This window comes from Geotrypetes seraphini, chromosome 2 (genome assembly GCF_902459505.1).
Source record: "Geotrypetes seraphini chromosome 2, aGeoSer1.1, whole genome shotgun sequence".
NCBI lineage: Eukaryota > Metazoa > Chordata > Amphibia > Gymnophiona > Dermophiidae > Geotrypetes > Geotrypetes seraphini.
Genome location: NC_047085.1, coordinates 497,418,443 through 497,440,449, shown reverse-complemented (window position 1 = coordinate 497,440,449; position 22,007 = coordinate 497,418,443). Strand labels below are relative to the sequence as shown.

At 43.0% G+C, this 22,007-nt stretch overlaps 1 protein-coding gene across 1 annotated transcript in view; it reads right to left on the bottom strand.

The window, feature by feature from the left end:
• LOC117354447 overlaps nucleotides 1-22,007 on the bottom strand; it is a 50,817-nt gene that overhangs the window by 13,202 nt on the left and 15,608 nt on the right. Inside the window, exons 2-5 of the mRNA XM_033932017.1 lie at nucleotides 21,281-21,582; nucleotides 19,454-19,588; nucleotides 10,438-10,605; nucleotides 5,083-5,247 (exon numbers count right to left, since the gene is read on the bottom strand). Coding sequence (XP_033787908.1) covers nucleotides 5,083-5,247; nucleotides 10,438-10,605; nucleotides 19,454-19,588; nucleotides 21,281-21,394 — 582 coding nt within the window. The 5' untranslated portion in view covers nucleotides 21,395-21,582. The remainder of the gene's footprint in view (nucleotides 1-5,082; nucleotides 5,248-10,437; nucleotides 10,606-19,453; nucleotides 19,589-21,280; nucleotides 21,583-22,007) is intronic.

Genomic DNA, 22,007 nt, shown 5'->3' with positions numbered 1-22,007 from the left:
ACCACAACCTCTGGCAATTCGTTTCAGGCTTTCTTTCATTTGGCCCCAGGTTTATGGAACCAGCTTCCAAGTCAGATTCGGTTAGAAATGAATTTTAAGGCTTTTTAAACCCTTCTGAAAACGTATTTGTTCAGTTTAGCATTTGGACAGGCTATTCCATTTTTATTGTGTTTTGAACGCTGCTGCCTGACTGTTCACGCGGTTCTAGCCTTCAGTGTTTCACAGTTGAAGTGTCCCATGAGGAAGGCGTTCTTATATGCCAAAACAGGGATCCTTGTTGGGACCATTACCTTTTCAATAAAGACTTTATCATTGGTTGAAAAGACACCTCCCTTGCCTTTTCTGTTTGACTGTCTTTGCTCGAAGGTGAGGTGTTCATCTGTGTATTCCTCAGAATGATAATTTGTACTGATCTATAATGGGTGAGACTTGGGAATTAGCCTGCATAAAACTGCACGATAAAAATTATATTTTTTTTCTTTAGATAGGTCTGTTTCTCATTCAGTAGAGTTCCTTTTCATTTATTTGATGTATTTTTATTATTGGAAACCACCATGAACAATTGATGGCGGTATATGAAATTTTAAAAAACATAAACATACTTGTAACCTGAACTGACCACTGCTAGAAACAGGATATTGGGCTAGATCAGGAGTAGGCAATTCCGGTCCTCGAGAGCCAGAGCCAGGTCAAGTTTTCATGATATCCACAATGAATATGTATGAGATGGATTTGCATGCACTGCCTACTTGAGATGCAAATCTATCTCGTGCATATTTATTGTGGATATCCTGAAAACCTGACCTGGCTCCGGCTCTTGAGGACCGAAATTGCCTACCCCTGGGCTAGATGGACCTTTGGTCTGATCCAGAAGTGCAACTCTTAGTTCTTATGTTCTTGCATATGGACAAAAGACCTTCTGAAGGCCTACACATGTAACATAGTAAATGACGGCAGATAAAGACCTGAACGGTCCATTCAGTCTGCCCATTAGTTATTCTCATTAAGAATACATGATTAAATTAACTCGTCTCTTCTTTGATATTTCTGGGCCAAAGACTAAAGTCCACCTGGTATTGTCCTAGGTTCCAATTGCTCAAGTAGCCATCTGAGCTCATTCCAGCCTATCCAACCTCCTGTTTTAAAAAAAGCATCCGGGCACCTGGACATTTCTCTAAAAAGAGGACATATCTGGGTTTTCCTGGATGTATAGTAACCCTGTTCAAGCAAGCCCTGAAGGGAGAGAGAAGGAGAGCTGCAAGGTGAATCCTTTGGAGTGAGAGAGAGAAATCTCGTGTGAGCCATGGTGAACTTCAAGCAGCCGCACTAAGTTCAGACACCACCTCATCACCCCCTCACCTCTAATTTCCTACATGAGCACCTGTTCTGACTCCTCTTTTGTCCTATGTGTCTGCCATAAATAGATTGTAAGCTCTTCTGAGCAGGGACCATCTCATCCTAAACTTGTGGTCAATTGGGGGGGGGGGGGATGTCCTGTCCACCGCAGCTGTCTTAGCTGATCATAGCAGTGGAATTTTCCCCTTTTCAGCTGAACCGTCAAGACTCCCCAAAGTCATGGCTTCAGGGAGTCCTGCCATCTCAGCTGATCGTGGATAAATTCCCCTGCCATGATCAGCTGATGGCAACTACAGTCTAGTTTCAGGATCCTGGGGCAAAGATAGGCAGCTGAAATGTAGGGTTTTCTGGGCTGAGGAGGGCTTCGATGGAAACTCCAGTAATTTAAATCATGAGGACAGTGCTGGGCATATGACAAGATAGGCTAGAGCAGGGGTAGGGAACTCCGGTCCTCGAGAGCCGTATTCCAGTCAGGTTTTCAGGATTTCCCCAATAAATATGCATGAGATCTATGTGCATGCACTGCTTTCAATGCATATTCATTGGGGAAATCCTGAAAACTTGACTGGAATACGGTTCTCGAGGACCGGAGTTCCCTACCCCTGGGCTAGAGTGAGCTTCATCTGGAACTCCAGTATTTGGAACCTGAGGACAGTACCGGGTGGACTTCTATAGCCTATGTCCCAGAAATATCAAAGAAAAAAAAGACAATTTAATCATGAATTTGACTATTGGGCAGAGCATGACTATCAGGCAGAATGGATGAACTAGTCATGACTTAATCTGTTGTCATTCATTATGGCCCCGATTCTATAAAGTCCACTTAAAGTTAGGCACCGATATCGGCGCTACTTTAATTGAGCTACTTAATCAATGCTGATATTGGCACTCAACACTCCACAATCGACTTGAATTGGACTTAATTAAAAATTAGGCGCCTAACTCAAAAGACTCGATTCTGTATAGGCGCTTAGCCAAAACGCCTACACTATTTATTATATTAATTAATTTTGTTTTCTATCCCGTCCTCCCCCAAAGAGCTCAGGACGGGTTACAGGTTAACATACATAATCTACGAGTACAGTTAACTGGTTACAATTTGCCATAGTTAGAGAACAAGGTTTTTTTTTTCTGGTACAAGTTTTTATCCTAACACGACGCATACCGAGGATCTTGTATCAATATACATTTCTTTGCAATCTGTTGGTCATGGGCGTGATTAGGGGGGCAGATCATGGGCGTGTTTTGGAGTTAGGCATCTCTTTGTGAATTAGGAGCCGTGATCAGCGCCTAATTTGGGGCAAAGAAAACCCTGGTATAAATTGGAGACGCCTAAATGTTGGGATGTTGGGGACCACCTAATTATACTTTGGTGACGCTGAGCGTGATTATATCATGGGCACCTAAGTTTTATAGAATTGGTGATGATATTGGCACCTAATTTTAGGTGGACTTTATAGAAATGGAGCCTATGTTACTATGTATTTACTGTTTAAGGATTTTATCTGTTTGAGCCCTTCTCTGCATTATTTTATGTATATCTATTTTGTTACTTTGATTGATTTTACTTTTGAGATGTATTATTTCGGAAATTAATCATTTGTTATTTTTCAGACCCCTGAGGCTGGTGGTTATAACGAAAACATGGCATCATGTAGGTCTTCACTGTTGTGTTACCGTATTTTCACATAGATAACGCGCACCTGTGTAAAACGCGCACACGGGTATAGCGCGCGAAAAACACAAATTTATGTACAGAAATTTTTATATACTGCGCACACCCGTATACCGCGCATGCTGCCCGACTCTCCTTTCGCCCACCCCGACTCTCCTCTGGAGACCCCAACTCTCTTTTCGTCCGCCCCGACTCTCCTTTCCCCCTTGAAGTCCTGTCCCTACCCTGAAAGCCTGATGCCCCCCCGACATCCGATTCACCCCCCCCCGCAGGACCGCTCGCACCCCCACCCCGAAGGACCGCTCCCACCCCCACAGCCTCCCCCCCTCCCCCATGGAGAAGCTGTCTACCTTGTTTCCGGATGCCAGCCCAGCTGCTTCCTCTTCAGGCGGTCCCGCCCTTTCTCAGAGCCCTGTGCTGCGCTGCTTCCTCTTCAGGCAGTCCCGCCAGGGCGGGACCGCCTGAAGAGGAAGCAGCGCAGCACAGGGCTCTGAGAAGGGGCAGGACCGCTGGCAGAGGAAGCAGCTGGGCTGGCATCCGGAAACAAGGTAGACAGCTTCTCCATGGGGGAGGGGGGGAGGCTGTGGGGGTGCGAGCGGTCCTTCGGGTGGGGGTGCGAGCGGTCCTTCGGGGTGGGAGTGCGAGCGGTCCTTCGGGGTGGGGGTGCGAGCGGTCCTTCGGGGTGGGGGTGCGAGCGGTCCTTCCGGGTGATGAATCGAGCGTTGGGGGGGGGAAACTATGTAAAAAAAATTTTGTACAACGCGCTCACGTTATATGCGAGAAAATACGGTACTCAATAAGCATCTGTTTTGATGACCTTGTGGCTACTGAAGAGCCGGCTATTATGGCCTCCACTGTTAGACCACTCAACTCTCTTTATGCTGGTTCAAATAATATTAATTTAATAATCAAACAGCAATAGCTTACAAGAATAAATCACACAGCATATAGAGTGATAGAGCATACATCAGGTTGGCCAGACTGATGGAGAACTTCTGAAGAGTTCTGAAACTATGGTTCAAGAAGCTTTCTTTTATATGATTCTGGACAGCTCTGGCCCACCTTGGTGGAGGTTACTTTTCATATTTTCATTAGTTAATCACATTTATTATCTCATTTATTAATCTATTGATTGGTTAGCATAATGAGTGATACTGTGTGCCACGCCCTTTCTTGTCTAATTCTATCCTATTTCCTAGTAAATGTCCCGTTAATATATCAAGATCCTCTTTCAAGCACCTGGGCCTAACAGCTTTCCAGCTGTCTGGTTAGCTTTCTTACATTCTCACATCTCTTATTTCTTGCGCAGCATCCGTCAGTATCGTGGTGAGTCTTTCCCATCATCATCCTTTTTCTTGGGAAACTTCTGACAGCTGGACCTGCTAATATAGGGCCAAGATCCCTTTTTACTAGAATTAATTTTCTTTCCAGCTGTGCCTTCTGTTTGACCTTGCTCTCAAGAAAGTAGAGGTGTCTTTCAGAGCTGACAGTTTTTAGTCAGTGTCCATTTTGCTATTTTAGCAACCATTTTAGGTTTTAGCTGTATTGGCCTGTTTCTGCTACATTGGGGAATTCTCAGGGGTCTTCACCTGGGCTTTTCCTACACAGGACTTCTCTTCCCTTCCTCACTACGAGAATCATATGTTGGAAGATCAGCTCAAACCCTGTTCCTCTCTACTTGCTAAGGGAGCTATCTGCCCAATTCATGTTTAAAAGAAAGCACAGATTATTTTAGGACTGGCTAGGAGAAACTATCATGTTTGGTGTTTTTTTTTAATTCCATTGGATCCTGAGAAGGAAACAGGGCAAGTTCTATAATATCAACATGCACCCAAGGCAGAATCCCCAAAATCTGTTGCTAGTTTTTTGGGTTTTTTTTTTTTTAAGTCTCACTGAACCTGGTTTTTTTTTAATGTGACAGCTGAATCTAGTGTCAACTCTTTAAAGAAGCTCCACATACCGTAATCACTTGTGTATAATGTACAAGAGCTGAGTTTAGAGAATCTCCTGGGAAGTGTACAGAGTCACATTTATTTTCACAATTCACTTACATTCGTGGTAGACAGTCCTGGAGTCCCTCCACCTTTCTCAGGTTCTGGGCTGGGAGTCACAGTGTTGATGACACAACAGTCCAAGCATGGATCATCAGTGTAGAAGGGATCTTCTCCCACAAGCTCAGGAACATCCATTCCTGTCATAAATGTTACTTTTTTGTTCTATCAGAGAAAGAGTGAGAGCCTGAGTTGATAACCATCATCTTCCATGCCTAGGAAATATGGGTACTTGAACCCCCCAATAAGTTTCTCTTTGTAATAGTACTGTGTTTTTATTTATTTATTTATTTATTTATTTGATTTTTTAGCCCATCCTCCCAAAAGAGCCCATGCTCAATGGGACAATTTGCATTGTTTAACTTAAAAATTATTTTCTCCCATCCCAAACATGCTCTTCAAATGCTTACTTGAAAAGTAGCTAAATATAGCCATGTTGTGAAATTGATGGTGTTAAGTATATTAAACAGAATATAAGGGGGCCCCATAACCAATATGTATTAGATACAATTTTAGCTAAGACTTTAAAAGTCATTAATATTATATAAAAAGATGTAGCTGAATAATAGAAATGCTTCAGAAACTTGTGACACAGCATAGTATAGACAGCACAGCACGCAGAGTACATATTTTTCTTAATAGAACAATATTTTGGTTTAATGTCTGGAACAAGATGCTAAAGTCATAACTTAACTGTTCCCTGAAAATAAGCTAAAAGTCACACCAACATATTTGTCACTTGTAGAGTTAGGGGAAACCATATGACTGTAACCATGTGATTGTAGCCTACGGAAGTGTATTGTCTAGCAAATGAGAAAGTTTCTGTATTTGCAATAGAATAGAACATGTCTGCAAGGTCAGCATGTCCTCAGTGAGCATGTTATTCACTTCCTTCTTTCGCTGACAGAAAAAGTACTAATGAAGTATAATTAACCAGAAACCATGTTACTTGAATAGAACCAATAGAATATTGTTGAAGAATGCAATTTGTAAATGGATTGTAATTGGAAGATATACCAACTACATATGTTTAATAATGAATTAATTGATGATGTCATTATCCCAATAAAATGGCCAGTCACTGGTAATTTGAGAATCCTTTTGGCTATCAGCTTACCAATTTCAGTAAGCGGTCAAAACGCTCCTCAAGGCCTTGACTATTAACCACACTTTTGTGTTAGAATTCTTTGATCAAAAAAGATCACTGCTGAAAAATAGCTGGAAAGCGATGACCACAAATGCTCACAGTCTAAGCCAGTGGTTCCCAACCCTATCCTGGAGGACCACCAGGCCAGTCGGGTTTTTGGGATAGCTCTAATGAATATGCATGAGAGAGATTTGCATATAATTGAGGTGACAGGCATGCAAATCTGCCCCATGCATATTCATTAGGGCTATCCCAAAAACCCGACTGGCCTGGTGGTCCTCCAGGACAGGGTTGGGAACCACTGGTCTAAGCAATAAAGGGCATGATCTGCAAGCCCTGATATTAGAGAGAGACCTGGATATTGTTGCTATCACAGAGACGTGGTTCAGTGAATCACATGGATGGGATGCAAACATACCAGGATATAATTTTTTTAGAAAGGACAGAGATGGTCAAAAAGGTAGAGGAGTAGTTCTCTATGTAAGGATTGATATCCAAGTAACTGAAATGCAAAGGACCTTGGGAGAGAAAGAAGCGATATGGATTGTTCTGAAAAGAGAAGATGAAACTTCTATCTATGTGGGTGTACTCTACAGACCTCCGACTCAAGTTTAGAAAGAAAAAGGAGATGCTGCTGTTGGGAGATTCCAACCTGCCGGATGCGGACTGGAAAGTTCCGTCTGCGGAATCGGAAAGAAGTAGGGAGATTGTGGATGCCTTTCATGAGGCTCTGCTCAGACAAATGGTGTCAGAACCCATGGTCCTCACAAATGGACAGAGTATATCTAATGTATGAATGGGTGCTCACCTGGGAAGTAGCGATCATCAAACAGTTTGGTTTGATATAATGACTAAAGTGGAGGGCGGCCGCACGATACTAAAAGTCCTAGATTTCAAACGTACGGACTTTAATAAAATGGGAGAGTACCTGAAGAATGAACTGTTAGGATGGGCATAAGAGAAGTGGAAAACAGTGGCAAAGCTGAAAGGAGCTATAAAAATGGCTACGTAACTTTATGTGAAAAAAATAAATAAAAACAAGAGAAAAAGGAAACCAACATGGTTCTTTAAACTAGTGGCAGGGGTGTCTACTCTATTGCAGATTTTGGTATCATCCGCAAAGAGGCAAATCTTACCCAACAACCCTTCTGCAATATCATTTATAAAAATGTTAAAAAGAACAGGCCCAAGAACAGAACCTTGAAGCACACCAACCTTTCCTCAGAGCAATCTCCATTGATCACTACCCTCTGTCGCCTTCCACTCAACCAGTTCCTGTCCCAGCCTGTCATTTTGGGACCCATCCCAAGGGCACTCAGTTTATTTATTAGACATCTGTGTGGAACACTGTCAAAGGCTTTGTTAAAATCTAAATACATCACATCCTCTATCCAATTCTCTGGTCACCTAGTCAAAGAAATTGATCAGATTTGTCTGACAAGACCTACCTCTAGTGAATCCATGTTGCCTCCAGTCCTGTAATCCACAGGATTCCAAAACTTGACCATTCTGTGTTTTAAAAGCATGGCGCTCCTTCCCTGTTCCCTCTTGCCACGCATACGTTATTTCCCTTCCCCCATACCTCCCATAATGTTCCTGGTGGGAGCAGCAACCCCCAACCTGCTGTCGCACCAGCATCAGCTCTTCCTCTGATGTCACTTCCTCGGGTCCAGGAAGTGACATCAGAGGAAAAACTGATGCTGGTGTGACAGCAGGTTGGGGGTTGCTGCTCCTGCCAGGAAAGTTACAGAGGTATGGGGGAAGGGAAGCGGCACACATGCGCAGCAGTGGGGGGGCAGGGGAGGGCGGAGAGGAGAACAGGTGCCTACACCCTCGCCAAGACGCGTCCAGGGTGGACTGCCCCCCCTTACTACGTCACTGCATGCAAATGGGCAAGAATGCAGGTTTGGAGAGTAGGCAGATTATCTAGCCCTGCATACAGAATATGAAATAAGGAAGCCCTTATACCATCCTTGATTGACCTATTCCTCGTCAAAGGCCATGCTAATGTACTTTGGCTTTAGGAAAGTGTGTAAATCCTTGAGAATTAGTCTAGTACAGACATGGGCAACTCCGGTCCTCAAGGGCCGGAATCCAGTCGGGTTTTTAGGATTTTCCCAATGAATATGCATTGAAAGCAGTGCATACAAATAGATCCCATGCATATTCATTGGGGAAAATCCTGAAAAACCCGATTGGATTACGGCCCTCGAGGACCAGAGTTGCCCATATCTGGTCTAGTGTCATTTTTGTGTCCTTATTATTAGTATTCAAATTTGCTACACCACTATTACTGCACTAGGCAGATCTAAATGGTTTGCAATTAAAAAAAAAAAGAGTACAGTGAAGAAAAAAAAGAATGCCACTGTTTAGATAGGAAAGTAAAGATTACAGTTGTTCAGTACATATGCGGAGTAGGGCAGAATATCAATCGATTCAGTGTACAACGTGGGATAAGAGACGTGAGATTGTGGACAATGATTCTGCGTGGGAGGTCTGGTGACCAGTGGGAATCCATATCCCTATTCTAAGTTGGTGAAAAGGCTCGTATCAATAGCCATATCTTGGGGGGCTACTTTAAATTCCTCGAGGGAAGGGATTTTACGGATGAGAGGGGGGGGGAAAGAGTATTCCAAGTCGACGGACCTGTAAAAAGAATGCTTGGCGACGAATGGACTCCAGATGTGCTTGTCGTGGTCCGTCCTTGTGCTGTGGAATTGGCAGCAGATATTTCACTATCACTGTGGAACAATTTAACAGGAGAGTTCAGGAAGGAAGAATCATTTCAAAATTTCATGAGACATCTAAAAGCGCATTTTTTTTTTTTTTTTCAAATGGCTCTCCCGAATTGAATAATGGAATGGGGACTGCAATCTGCCTTAATTTGTACTGATTCGTGTTGATTTGGATTGATTTATTTCATATAACAGTTTGAGTGGGTATGTTTTAGAAATTAACCCCCTCTTCTACGAAACTGCGCTAGCAGTTTCTAGCGCGGGGAGCCGCGCTGGATGGCCCGCGCGGCTCCCGATTGCTCATAGAGTTCCTATGAGCGTCGGGAGCAGCGCGGCTCTCTGCGCTAGAAACTGGTAGCACAGTTTTGTAGAAGAAGGGGTTAATTTCTTGGATGCTCTCAAGCTCTGCCAGTGACGGATCTGTGAAGTGGGCTGTGCCGGGAGTTGTATTAAAAACTGACTGTTTGCTATCAGGCCGCTTCAGAGAGTTTTCCATCTCTTAAATTTGTTTTATTTGATTTTACATTTTTAAAAATCTTCTTTCATTATTTCTATTTCTTTGATTTTTGATCTTGGAAATGTATTATATGTTGCTATAAAGTAGTGAAAAAAAATAAACTCCACTTAACGGTAGCTGAGAGTCTGCTCAAATGGAAGAAAAAGCCTCAGATTTTATTGGCAGAGCTCAAGCTCAAACCACCCCCTCCACATTATTAGCTAACAAACTTCCATAGAGTGACATTTTTATTTTATCAGGTACTTTAGCTAGATTGTACCTTTCATGCTATTCCTACTGCAGCCATGAAACTCAGTGGACCTGCCCACTTTACTTTGATATCCACAGTGCCTGCCTACTGCAGCTAAGGAATCCCAATATGTCTGTCTACTGTAGTTTGATCTCTGGTATGCCTTACCTCATTGTACATCCGGTGACCTTATCTCAACAACTGCCGCATTTAAATAATATCAATTAGGGTTACCAGATTTCCTCATTGAAAAAGAGTACACGTGTCCCCGCCCCATTCGGTCTCTTGTCGCACGCTGTTCCCTCCAGCCCCGCCCCCCCAGACGAACCTCATCTCTTCTTCCCCGAGCTCGGGGCTGTGTCTAGAGGGCCTCCGAGCATGCACGGCTGTGACGCGATGATGTCGCAAGCGAGCACGCAAGCATGCGTGTGATGTCATCACGTCACATCCGTGCATGCTTGGAGGTTTTCCAGACGCGGCCCCGAGCTCAAGGCTTTCCAAAACCTGGACATACTTCTGGATTTTGGAAATACGTCTGGGCACCCATACAGTCCTCTATAAAGAGGACAAGTCCGGGTTTTCCTGGACATCTGGTAACCTTAATATCAATAATGGAGCCTTAATTTTACCTGTCTGCAATTTGTTTTGGCCAAGCAACCTTGATTGCTGTGTACCACTTCACTGAAAAACTGATGTTATCCCCATGTAAAGCATGATTTTTCCTTACGGTCTGGGTGATGATCCAGTTTCCATCTCCTCGCTCTGTTCCCTGCAATTCTGGGATGTCAGTTGCGTTAACATTACAGCAGCCAAGGCAGCGATCTCTCTCATCCGTGGGTGCAGTGGGTGTCAAGTCCGCTTCGGACGGTCGCATAACCTCAATTTCTCCTGCGTTCTTGTTCAGATGTAAAAGAGAGTACAGGACAACAAATGCATGTTATATAAACTGCTTCTTGCTAATCTTACCTCTTATCTATGCTAGCTCTGGAAAAGCTCCTTGAATCTTTCTAGCTCCCCAGATGACACAGAATGTTTCCCAGACCCTCACTTCCATCCTTAGCGGGCATCAGGTGCTGCCTATACTTTAAAACAATGTAGACACCTCAGTACCTTTTATATTCTTCTTTTCCTTATCAACAACAAGCAGATCTCCCTACTGCTCGCACGAGATTGAGTCTGCCCTCTGACAAAACTTCTTGTTTGCAGGACCAGGAAGTTATGTCAAAAGGAGGGTTCAGGGACCAGTGTAAGCAGTGGGAGGCGGGTTTTGGAAAGTCTATCTGGAACCCTGGACAATCCTCTAAAAAGAGGACATGACTGGGTTTTCCAGGACATCTGGTAATGCTACCCTGGAGTGCTGAAGAGCTTGCCAGTCCCTCACTATTGAAAATGTGAAAACAGCACCACCCACTGGCAGGGCTGTAAGTGGAGGACTCCCACTTAGCTTAGAGACAACAGTGCTGGGGAAGAATACATTTAAGAGACCCACCATTGCCGGGAGTAGGGAGGGGAGATGAGAAGAGGAGAGATGCCGGCAACACAGCCAAGATGACTTGAGTATTTGGGGGTTTTTCTTATGCATTATTTTATGTTCATATTTATTATTCTATGGTCCTCATGAATTTTTTTGAAATATCCTCATGCACTTTATAGCTAACTTATGTGATATTATATCATCTTTAGGGCACTTTGAGGGGTTTCTTTATATTAGTGTGTAATTCTGATCAATTTTATTAGTTTCAAATACTTGTAGCACCTTGCACTTTATATTGTAACTAGTCATTAAGCCCATTACATAAACGGGTGCTAGAATATATATATGTCTGTCTTTCTGTTTCTCTCCCTCCCACTGTCTCTCTCTCTCTCCCTGGCCCCCTTTCTCTGTCTTTCTGACCCTCTCCCTGCCCCTGTGTCTTTCCTCCTTTCTTTCTGTCTCCCTCCCTCCTGCTGTCTGTGTGTCATTCATTCCCTGCATTTCCCTGTGCAGCTGCAACAGCATTTCCCTTCCCCTCCAAGTCCCTGTGCAGCAGTATCAGCATTTTACCCCACCCCCTTCCCTATTCTTAGCACGATGTGGCCTGCTCCTTTTGGCCCCTCCCCCTTTCCTCCCACGGTGTAGCCTGCTCCAAGGGCCCCCCCCCTTCCCTTATCGTGTTTCCCGCTGGCAGGCCCAGCTTGTCCCTGCACGTACCCTTTTTTGTTTCTGTTTCCCTCCCTCGCGTGGCTGCCTGCCTGGTCCCACTGAGCGGCTCACAGCTGGAGTCTCTTTTGGCGCTTCCCTTCCCTGCCCGGCCCGCGGTCTCGCCTGCTCTGGGCGAGTGTCGCAGTGGCTCCTCTCGATCCCCGCCAGCGTCGGAAGCCTTCTCCGACGCTGCTGCGGCTCATGAGAGGAGCCGACACCACGATCTGGAGAGGAGGGAGTCCAACGCTGGCGGCTGGGAAGCAGTAAGGCTGGGGACTCGCACATGCGCGCTCCTGCGGCCACGGACCTGCATCTCACAGATCAGAGATCATGGAAGCACGCAGTTGAGTGCGCATGCGTGGTTAGGGTTTTATTATATAGGATTGCTATTGAGAATAGATGGGGCAGATTATTGGGAGTCTATATAGTTTAGTTTATAATTTTTCTCCCCGGTGTGACTGTTTGACCTTGATTTATTTAGCACTTGATTTGCACGGTTTGTACATTCAGGACTAAATGATGAGTGAGGCAGTGTTCATTTAGACTTCTGTCTGGTGTTGGTCATCTACGAGCTGCTGCCTGAGCTCAAAATCCCTCGTTTACATTTCGAGAGCTCATACTTATGTCCGTTTATTTACAGTTATCTGGAATAGGTTCTCATTCCCTCAAGGCCAAACACTCTCCCCGAGGATTAAAACAGTTAGCCAACTATAGACTGTATTACCCAGGGTGGTCCGCCACGTCCCCCCTTATTACAACCCCGGTAGGCATGCATATCCACTTAGGTCTGATCACTTACATTGGACATGGATCTGCTGTCTAGTTGCTGGCTATGCAAACTTAAATTACAGTATACTATTAGTTACGCATGTAAGTGTGAATCCCACTCACATTCTACCCAGACTCCGCCCATGTGCCCAGCCACCTGTTGAATATGCACTATGGAAGACAGATACAGGAGGAGGAGCTGCCGTACAGCGAAAGATTAGAGAAACTGGGCCTCTTCTCTCTCGAACAGAGGAGATTGAGAGGGGACATGATTGAAACATTCAAGGTACTGAAGGGGATAGATTTAGTAGATAAGGACAGGTTGTTCACCCTCTCCAAGGTAGGGAGAACGAGAGGGCACTCTCTAAAGTTGAAAGGGGATAGATTCCGTACAAACGTAAGGAAGTTCTTCTTCACCCAGAGAGTGGTAGACAGCTGGAACGCTATTCCGGAGGCTGTTATAGGGGAAAACACCCTCCAGGGATTCAAGACAAAGTTAGACAAGTTCCTGCTGAACCAGAACGTACGCAGGCAAGGCTAGACTCAGTTAGGGCACTGGCCTTTGACCTAAAGGCCGCCGCGTGAGCGGACTGCTGGGCACGATGGACCGCTGGTCTGACCCAGCAGCGGCAGTTCTTATGTTCTGAAAGAAGTTTTTCCTCTCTCTCTCTCGCAAAGCAGCTAATACAACAAGGTTCATCAACCTCATACTACCTCTATTTAAAATAGAATAAAAATCAAACACATAAAAAGCCTCTCCTTTCTCAGTTCCAGTTCCATAAGAACATAAGAAAAGCCTTACTGGGTCAGACCAATGATTCGTCGAGCCCAGTAGCCCATTCTCACAGTGGCCAATCCCTAGTACCTGGCCAAAACCCAAAGAGTAGCAGCATTCCATTATGTCAGAGTAAGCAAGATTCCGGAATCCCAAATAGTAGCAACATTCCATGCAGAATCCCCAAATAGTAGCAAGATTCTAGAATCCCAAGTAGTAACATTCCATGCTACCGATCCAGAGCAAGCACTGGCTTCCCCCGTGTCTTTCTCAATAACAGACTGTGCACTTTTCCTCCAGGAACTTGTCCAAACCTTTCTTAAAACCAGCTACGCTATCCGCTCTTACCACATCCTCTGGCAACGCGTTCCAGAGCTTGCCTATTTTCTGAGTGAAAAAATATTTCCTCCAATTGGTTTTAAAAGTATTTCCCTGTAACTTCATCGAGTGTCCCCCCTAGACTTTGTAATTTTTGACTACTAGTTTAACAGTATTTCATTCAGCTGTACCATTCCATATCTAATTAACTCAAAAAGGTACACGTGGCACCTGAAAAATGAAAATTGTCATGCTACTCAAATATTCCTTTTACTACTGATAATGGGCTAGAAGCAACATTTGGGACAGCCCCCCCCCTCAAGCTCTATAACCCCCTCCCTGATACTTTCCTCTACAGTTCCCTATCCTCTCCAGCCCCCTCCCCAATGGCTCTCCCAAAAAGCCACAGAAAAAGTAATGCATGATCCCCTGTACTGTACAAAATATACAGATCACAGAAGTCAATTTCAAAAACTGACATACTACAATCATTATACCATAGGTTAATACAAATAAAACAATATTTTGGATAATATGATAATACCATTTTATTGGACTAAATACATTTTTCAATTAGCTTTTAGAGGCCAAAACCTCTTTCCTCAGATCAGGACAGTATACAGCAGTTATGGTCCCCTGTACTGACATGAGGAAGGAGGGTTTGATCTCCAAACATTAATCAAAAATGTATTATAATTAGTCCAATAAAAAGATGTCACCTTATTTCCATTTTCATTATTTATTAACCTTTATTAACACAGCTACCACACTACTTTATCCTAAACTAAAAATCAAAGTCATTTTTTTCTACCTATGTTTTCTGGTCATTTACTTTTTGTAACTACAAGTGGTCCCAGTCTCTGTTTTTTGCTTTCCTTGTTTTCCTCTTAACTCTCTTGCCAAGATTTCCCCCCCCCCCCCCACACACACACACACTTTACTTTGAAGTGTTTGCGCTGCCGTTCGGGGTGGGTGTAATTTTTCCCTGACAGAAAGGTGACATAAAAAAAAATTGTCAAATGGTCCCCTCCTGCCCCCTCTCCCAAAAAAACCCCCCATCTCTGGTAGTCCACTGGATGTGAAGGGGGAGAGAGGAGGCACATCAAATTGGGCCTAATGAAACAATTTGTCAAAGCTCTAGATATGGAGTCGGTAGCCTTCAAGTACCTTCAAGACATCTTCCTTAATCTTTGGGAAACGAAAGTATGATCATGTTTCCCCTTTGTTGATAAAATTTCACTGGCTCCCAGTTCACTTTAGGATCCAGTTTAGATGCGCATGCATAAACTTCAAGCTTCTCTGTGGAATATTTGATTCTTTTGTCCCCTTAAGTTGGAATACCGTTAGACTTTGCCATTTGATAAATCTGCTGGAAGCTCAGTCGATCTTTTTGTTTTTAAGTTTGTAGAGATCCTGACTCCATTAAGCTTTTAGGCCAGCTGCAATTATTTTGTAAATTCCTGAAAACTTTGTTCTCGCAATTTTTAAATGGTTTAACTACAGCCTCAACGAAATTATAATATTATAGTTATTTTTCTTATGTACTTTAGTTTTTAATTAGTTCTTCCTTCTCTTATGTTTTTTGCTATGTACTCTAGTCTTTTTTTTAATATTTTAATTTATAAGTTTCATAATTTACAAACCAAATAAATAAGCACTTGTACAGAAAGTGAATTAGTGAAAATAATACTACATACATTGTAAATCATACCTTAATACCATTTACAAATAAAGTTTAAAATTAAGAAAAAGAAAAAGAAAGATTAACTAAGTCACTCAAGTCCTCCACCTAGGATTCCAAGATTACACATAGACGAAAAATAAAGGAAAATATATATTATAATTAGCAAGATAACTATAGATAGTGCTGAGGTAGGAGCATCTCTATAACTATTGAGCACTTGATTTTCATTCATCCAGCCGAGACATTGGCAAGAAATTGTTGAGGTTCAAAGAAAACATATTTAACTGAACGGTGACAAATAATACACTTGCAAGGGTGTCTCAAGTAAACTGTTGCCCCCAGTGAAGTGACTCCTGGTCTCAGGAGAAGAAATTCTCTACGACGCCTTTGAGTTTCCCTTGACAGATCAGGAAACATTTAAATTTTACACCCAAGGAATTCTTTCTGTTTATTTTTGAGAAAAACCTCAGTGACCACATTTTATCAATCGAAAGAGATAATGTCAATATCATTGTGGATGGTGTAGCAATATCACTGTCTGATGTTTCCAAGATTTCCGATACATTTAATGGTGCTTGATCGGTTACTTTAATCTGTAATTTATTCCCTCCTTTATGAGGTAAATAGTAAACTTGGGGAAAAAGGTGGCAATGTTTCCTCTGGAATTTGTAGAATTTCCACCAAGTATCTCCTAAGAATCTCCCTAGGAGTTACCATAGTTAATCTTGGAAAGTTAATTAATCTGAAATTATTACTCCTTGCACTATTCTCTAATATTTCTAACTTCTTCCTAAGATTCACTTGATCTTTAACAAGGGTCTGTTGTATCTGTTTAGTTAATGATAAGTCCTGGTCAAGCTTCTGGACAGAAGATTTTGAAACTGTCAGATCCTCTTTTAACACCTTGAGCTCTTTAGTATATTGAATCAATTTTGCTTCAACATACTGGAAATTAGGGCTAATAGTCTTTGTAAAGTTAATAATTAGATCCCATAAGGACTCAAGAGTAACTTGCGCTGGTTTTTCCAAAATTAAAAATGTTTGCTGAGTACAGAAATGCTCACCGTCTGTAGAAGCTGATACTTGACTTTGTTCCAGTTGATTTTCTTCACCTCTGGTAGCTGACTCTCCCCCGGTTTCTCCTACAGAAACTCCCTGAACTATGAGTTCTGTTCCCAAGCTCTCCAATGGTAGACTTTTGCCTCTGGGGAGAGTTCTCCCCCTATCTCTGGTGTTCCCTCTACCCCTGGTGAGCTGGTAACTCCGGGGTTGCGGGGGTGGGGCTCTCACGTCGGGGCTAAGCATGGTGTCTTGCCCAGGAGAGGTGACTCTGGTTTGTCTAAACCAGGCACCTTCAGCGGGCTAGCTTCCGGCATCAAACCAACTGCTCCCTGCATCCTCTGCAGACATCTTCAATGTTGCCGAAGGTCGGGAAACCGGGATGCCGCGAGGAGCTAGCGGCACTCCTTCCTCGTCTCTTCAGCATGTTAAAGGTAGGCTACCAAAGCCGAAGTAATGTAAAGGAGAAATTTTGAATGTCGCGGTTCGGAGGCAATCCTCTCAGCGCTTCTGTACCGCAGCCATCTTGGAATCTCCTATGTACTCTAGTCTTAATTATATGTGAACTGAGTCGAGCTCCACTGGGAGATGACCCGGTATATAAACCAAAGATTAGATTAGATTAGTCTGCCTGAGGCAAAGGACAAAGATGCTGTCTTCGTAGGACCAAAGATAAAGAAGATCCTTTAGTGCAAGAAGCTAACTAGGAAGGAGAAAGCAGCTTGGAACAGCTTTGTCGCAGTGGTTTGAGGCATCCTGGGTAATCACAAGGCCAAAAACTATGTGGAGCTGGTTGAGAATCTGGCGAAGAATTACAGTAAAATGGGCTGTAGGATGTCTCTCAAAGTCCACATCCTTGATGCTCATCTTGAGACTTCAAGGAGAACATGAAAGCATGCTCAGAGAAGCATGATAAGCGCTTCCACCAGGATATACTGGACTTTGAACGCTGCTCTGCTACCAAGCACAACATAATGAGAACATGATGGGAGGCTACATCTGGGAAGTGATTCATGAAAGCGGATTACAATAAAATTGTAGATCTTGAAAAACTACTCACTTCTAAATCTTTTGTGGTCGTCTTAGTATAACTTCAACATAAATGCATGTTAATTGTGATTCATATGTTGCTTTTTATGACTTTATAAGAACGAAAATTTGGCGTTTTTCTTGTTTTGAATAGGTAAATTGCAAAAAAAAAAAAATTGACTATCCTGGTTGCAAAAGCAAAGTTTTATGGAAATAACAGACATTTTCTACACTTTTTAGGCATGAGCAATTAGGAAATTACACTTACTGCCCCAAAACAAAAATCATATTACACTTCTCCCTCTGTATCCGCGGATTCGGTTATTCGCAATTTTTTAATCTAAGTTTTCTTTCTATTTTTCTTCTATTTTTAGGCTGTCCGAGTCTCCCCAGCCCTTACCTGGTAGTCTAGCGGGGACACGGGGCAGGAGCGATCTTCCTACACCCCTGCCCCATGCAGAGCCGTCATCGAAATGGCTGCCGTGAGTTCCCGTTGTAGTCTCGAGACAGCCATTTTTATGATGGCTGTGCAGGGGGCAGGGGCGTAGGAAGATCTCTCCTGCCCAGTGTCCCCGCTAGACCACCAAGTAAGGTCTGGGGACGCAGGAGCGAGGTGGGGGTGGGTCAGAGCCAGCCGAAAAACTTATTTGCGATTTTTCACAATTCGCGGTCCGGTTCTGCACCTAACCCCCGCGAATACGGAGGGAGAAGTGTACACAGTGTAATCGGCTGGCCGAAGGGTTTTTTTTTTAACATGCCATGGGATAGCAGATTCATTGCATTTGCATACTGACATGTATAACCTGGACATACAGATGATTCAACTGGACACTACAGACCTATATTCTCACTTGTGTATGCTGGACACTACAGACCTATATTTTCCCATAGCCAGGCCCAGCCTGTACCTTGCTGTCTGTAAACATCTGCAGCCTTCGCAATGCTAACAATGTTTTTGTTTCCATTCCCTGCTGGGAGGATATCTATCCAAGGTTCTGCTGAACTGTTATCAGTGCTGTATGACTTCATATGCCAGGCACCCTGGAAAGCCATAAAACCTTTATAATGAGCAAGGATCCCTGCTCATGTGGGTGTAGCGAGATGAAAGAACTTAGTACCAAAACATTTGCTCCCTGTCTCTGAACCAAGTTATGGGAACCAAGCAGCTGGATTGTTGAAAGGTCACCTTTGCCAACTTTCAGCATACAAGAACACCATCCCGAAAATGCACAGACTAATTAGCATCTACAAAGTGATAAAGATCTTAGCGCTGGGAGAAAGAAAGTTCACCAAGAGTTCTCTGTTTCTGCAAGCCCCCCCCCTACTGGGGAGGGAGGGGGGTGGAGGTGAGAGAGAGGCGTGGACTGAGAGGAGGAGTTAGATATACATTATTTTATGTACCAATAGGGAATTACATAACCAGAATTTGGGGATGGACTTTTTTGGAACAAAGGAAGAATTTCTCTGTATAAAAATCACGTGTATTTTAGGTAGAGCCAGAGAGATTCACTTACTTATGCTACGGGGAACTGCTAGCCACCTGATAAGCATATGGGTGCAAATTCTTCTCTCCATTGCATATTCTGAACTGACAATACATTTTTCTAATATGCGTTTGCTGCTGTAATACTTATAGTTTTTATACTAACAATAAACGAATATTGTCTGTTTTGGAAGATACAATGTCGTCTTGTAGTTATTCCAATGAGGTAAACAAAGCAGCCTTTACTTCAATACATTTAACTGCAATTGCGTTAAGGGTTTCCATGTGAGTTAGCACTTGTGCTGAAACCTTTTCTGTGCTACTATCCACGGTAAAACTGAGCTAAACCCATGGAAAGTGTTCTGCATCAACTTCCCTCTGTGATCTTATCTTTCTCATTGCTCTCCATACCTTCCCTCGTTCCCCATCTTATCCCTTTTCTTACCAGAAATGCTACACCTCCATGGCCAAGGCTGTACTGCTGACCAAAATAATGCTTCCCATGTCGGGATATCTGGCTCAGCTTGCCTTTCCTTTTTGGGTCCCTTCTCCTTAGGGTGGGCTTGTCTTGCATAGGCTGCTGGAAGACAGCAGAAGATTAATGTTCATCTCCACACAGACCCACCCATGCAGGCTTGTTAGCTATGTCAAAACTACTTCAACATATGTTGAACACAGGATGGCTTTTAATAAGATTCGTGTTTCAGAGAAAATATTACTTATTGATAATCGTAAATTCTCCAAAATTTTCACATAATTATCAGCGCATAGTGTCCTTCAAGATCAATTCTTAAACAACCTTCTTCAGAGCCACTGCTCAATAAACTTTCCTTGCGGCAAGCTTTATGGAGCTACTCCTCATCGGTTCACTTTTAAATATTTAAATCTCATCTAGTTTTTTTAATTTTCACTAGTGGAAATCTAATTTTTCAAGTGATTATAATGACACTTATCTTATTGTTCTGTAAAGCTCAGCCCGGGAGTTGTCCAACCCGAAATGTTTCGCCTTTCGTTGTGTCAAGGGTCGCCCAGAGCCGCCAACATCAAACTCCTCATTGATTTAATAGAGTAAGATCCTTAAAAAGAGGACATGTCTGTGTTTTCCCAGAATCTGGTAACCCTAGGGCAACATAGCCAGCTAGGCGCAAATATTTACCACCAAACCATCTATGTTTTGAAGTCAAACTAGGCTGCGAAATAACAGGCCTATCTTTGACCGCTAAGCACGTTGCCGGTTGGAGATGAAAATCGGCTTAACCAGTTAAGTTGCCATGGCCAAAATGAGACCAGTTATTCAATGCCGGTCGCCAGAAACAGCCTGGCATTGAATATCTGGGATCAGCATGTACTGTGGGAGGCAGCCCACCAAAGTTCGGCGGTCTGACTACTGCCTTCAAAGGAAGTAAAACCCAGATGCCTTAAACTGTCCCCTTTTTTCTGGACTAAATATAATCAGCCCAAGTGGTCGAAATATCACTTACTCATGTAGAAAATAGTTACCACTTAATGTAACACATACACTGCGTAAGTATCTTAATCTTATTCAGGAAACAGGGCCTCAGATTCGGAGCATACGCGTAGTCCTATCATGGACTCGACTATCAGCATATCCTTATAGCTCCATGCTCCAGTAATAGGCCCATAACCTAAATTTAATTTTTTTTGAAACTTTTCTTAAATAGAGCTTAAATATAGTGACTAAAAATCCCAAAACTTTTAAAGGTGAAACTTAAATGCTAAGATTCAATCATATACGGTTTAGGGTTGAAGCATATACACAGTGTATTCTTATTTAGTAGGCAGCTAAATTACTTATCTCAAGCAATTTTTCTTTTTTCTTTATGGCTTTCAAGTCCGATTCTTTATTTAGCCTATTTTATGGCTAAGCCCTTTTTTCTGGAGCCATATGGTAACCCTGTTCACAACAAACTTGCATGAGATAGTTTGAACAGGCCCTGCTCTAGAGAATATTCACAAATATAATACAGGCTCTGTAGCCTCTCTGCTCCTATATCCATTAGTACTTTTTAGGGAAAGGAAAGACACACCGCTCTGAAGGTTTTTTTTTTCTTTTTCTAGATTATAATCAAAGTCTTGACATCTTCTGCACTCTGCCTATCAGTTTTATAAAATACTCAAATTCAAATTTTAGATAACAAACGTCGAGGAGGCCCAGAGGTAAAAGTCAGTGTTTACGTAGCTTATCAGTCGCATGTTTTCGTGCCGCAATCTCCTTGTTCCATCTGCTTTCCCAATTCCCAGAAACACAAACCTGTTTGTCTGCTGAAGCCTCTCTGGGGTCTCTCGCGCTGGGGAACGCCGCGGTGACCACCACCACCATCAAGACACAGAAAGCGACAAGACTGAGCAGCAGCGAGAGTTTCATTTCTAGGAATCGCAGCAGACCCAGAAGCTCAGGCTTCAGGAAGAGTTACACAGAGGCCTTGAGATCAGCTCCAAATGACACAAACTCTCTCTTTCTCTCTCTCTCTCTGAAGGTGAACAACATAGAGAGCAATGATACCCCCAATGACCCTGCGATCGCATTGGCGCTTTCATTCTCCGCCTTCAGGACTGCAAATAGAAGCCACCAAAAACATATGAATGGAATTTTTCATTGGATGGTATATATGTAATTAGAAGCTCTGTCTGTGCTTTTCTATAACTCTATATTCTGTGGCTTCTGCCACTGGTGTAAAGAAACTGACTGCTCTCACCTTCATTGTGTAATTCTTCACAGACTATTTTAACTAATAAAGCAAAATCGAGGAGATAGCTGGCAAGTTCCCATTAGGAACCCAACATAGAGCATGATACAGGTGTTATGTATGCAAATAAGTAGGTTTTAGTATGAACATAGTATATGATTAGGGTTATCAGACATCCGGATTTCCACGGACATGTCAAGGACATGTCTGGGGTTCTGGAGGGCTTTTCAAAACCCGATACTTTGCCCGGGTTTTGAAAAGGTTCCTCGAAATCGCATCAGACAGGAGGGC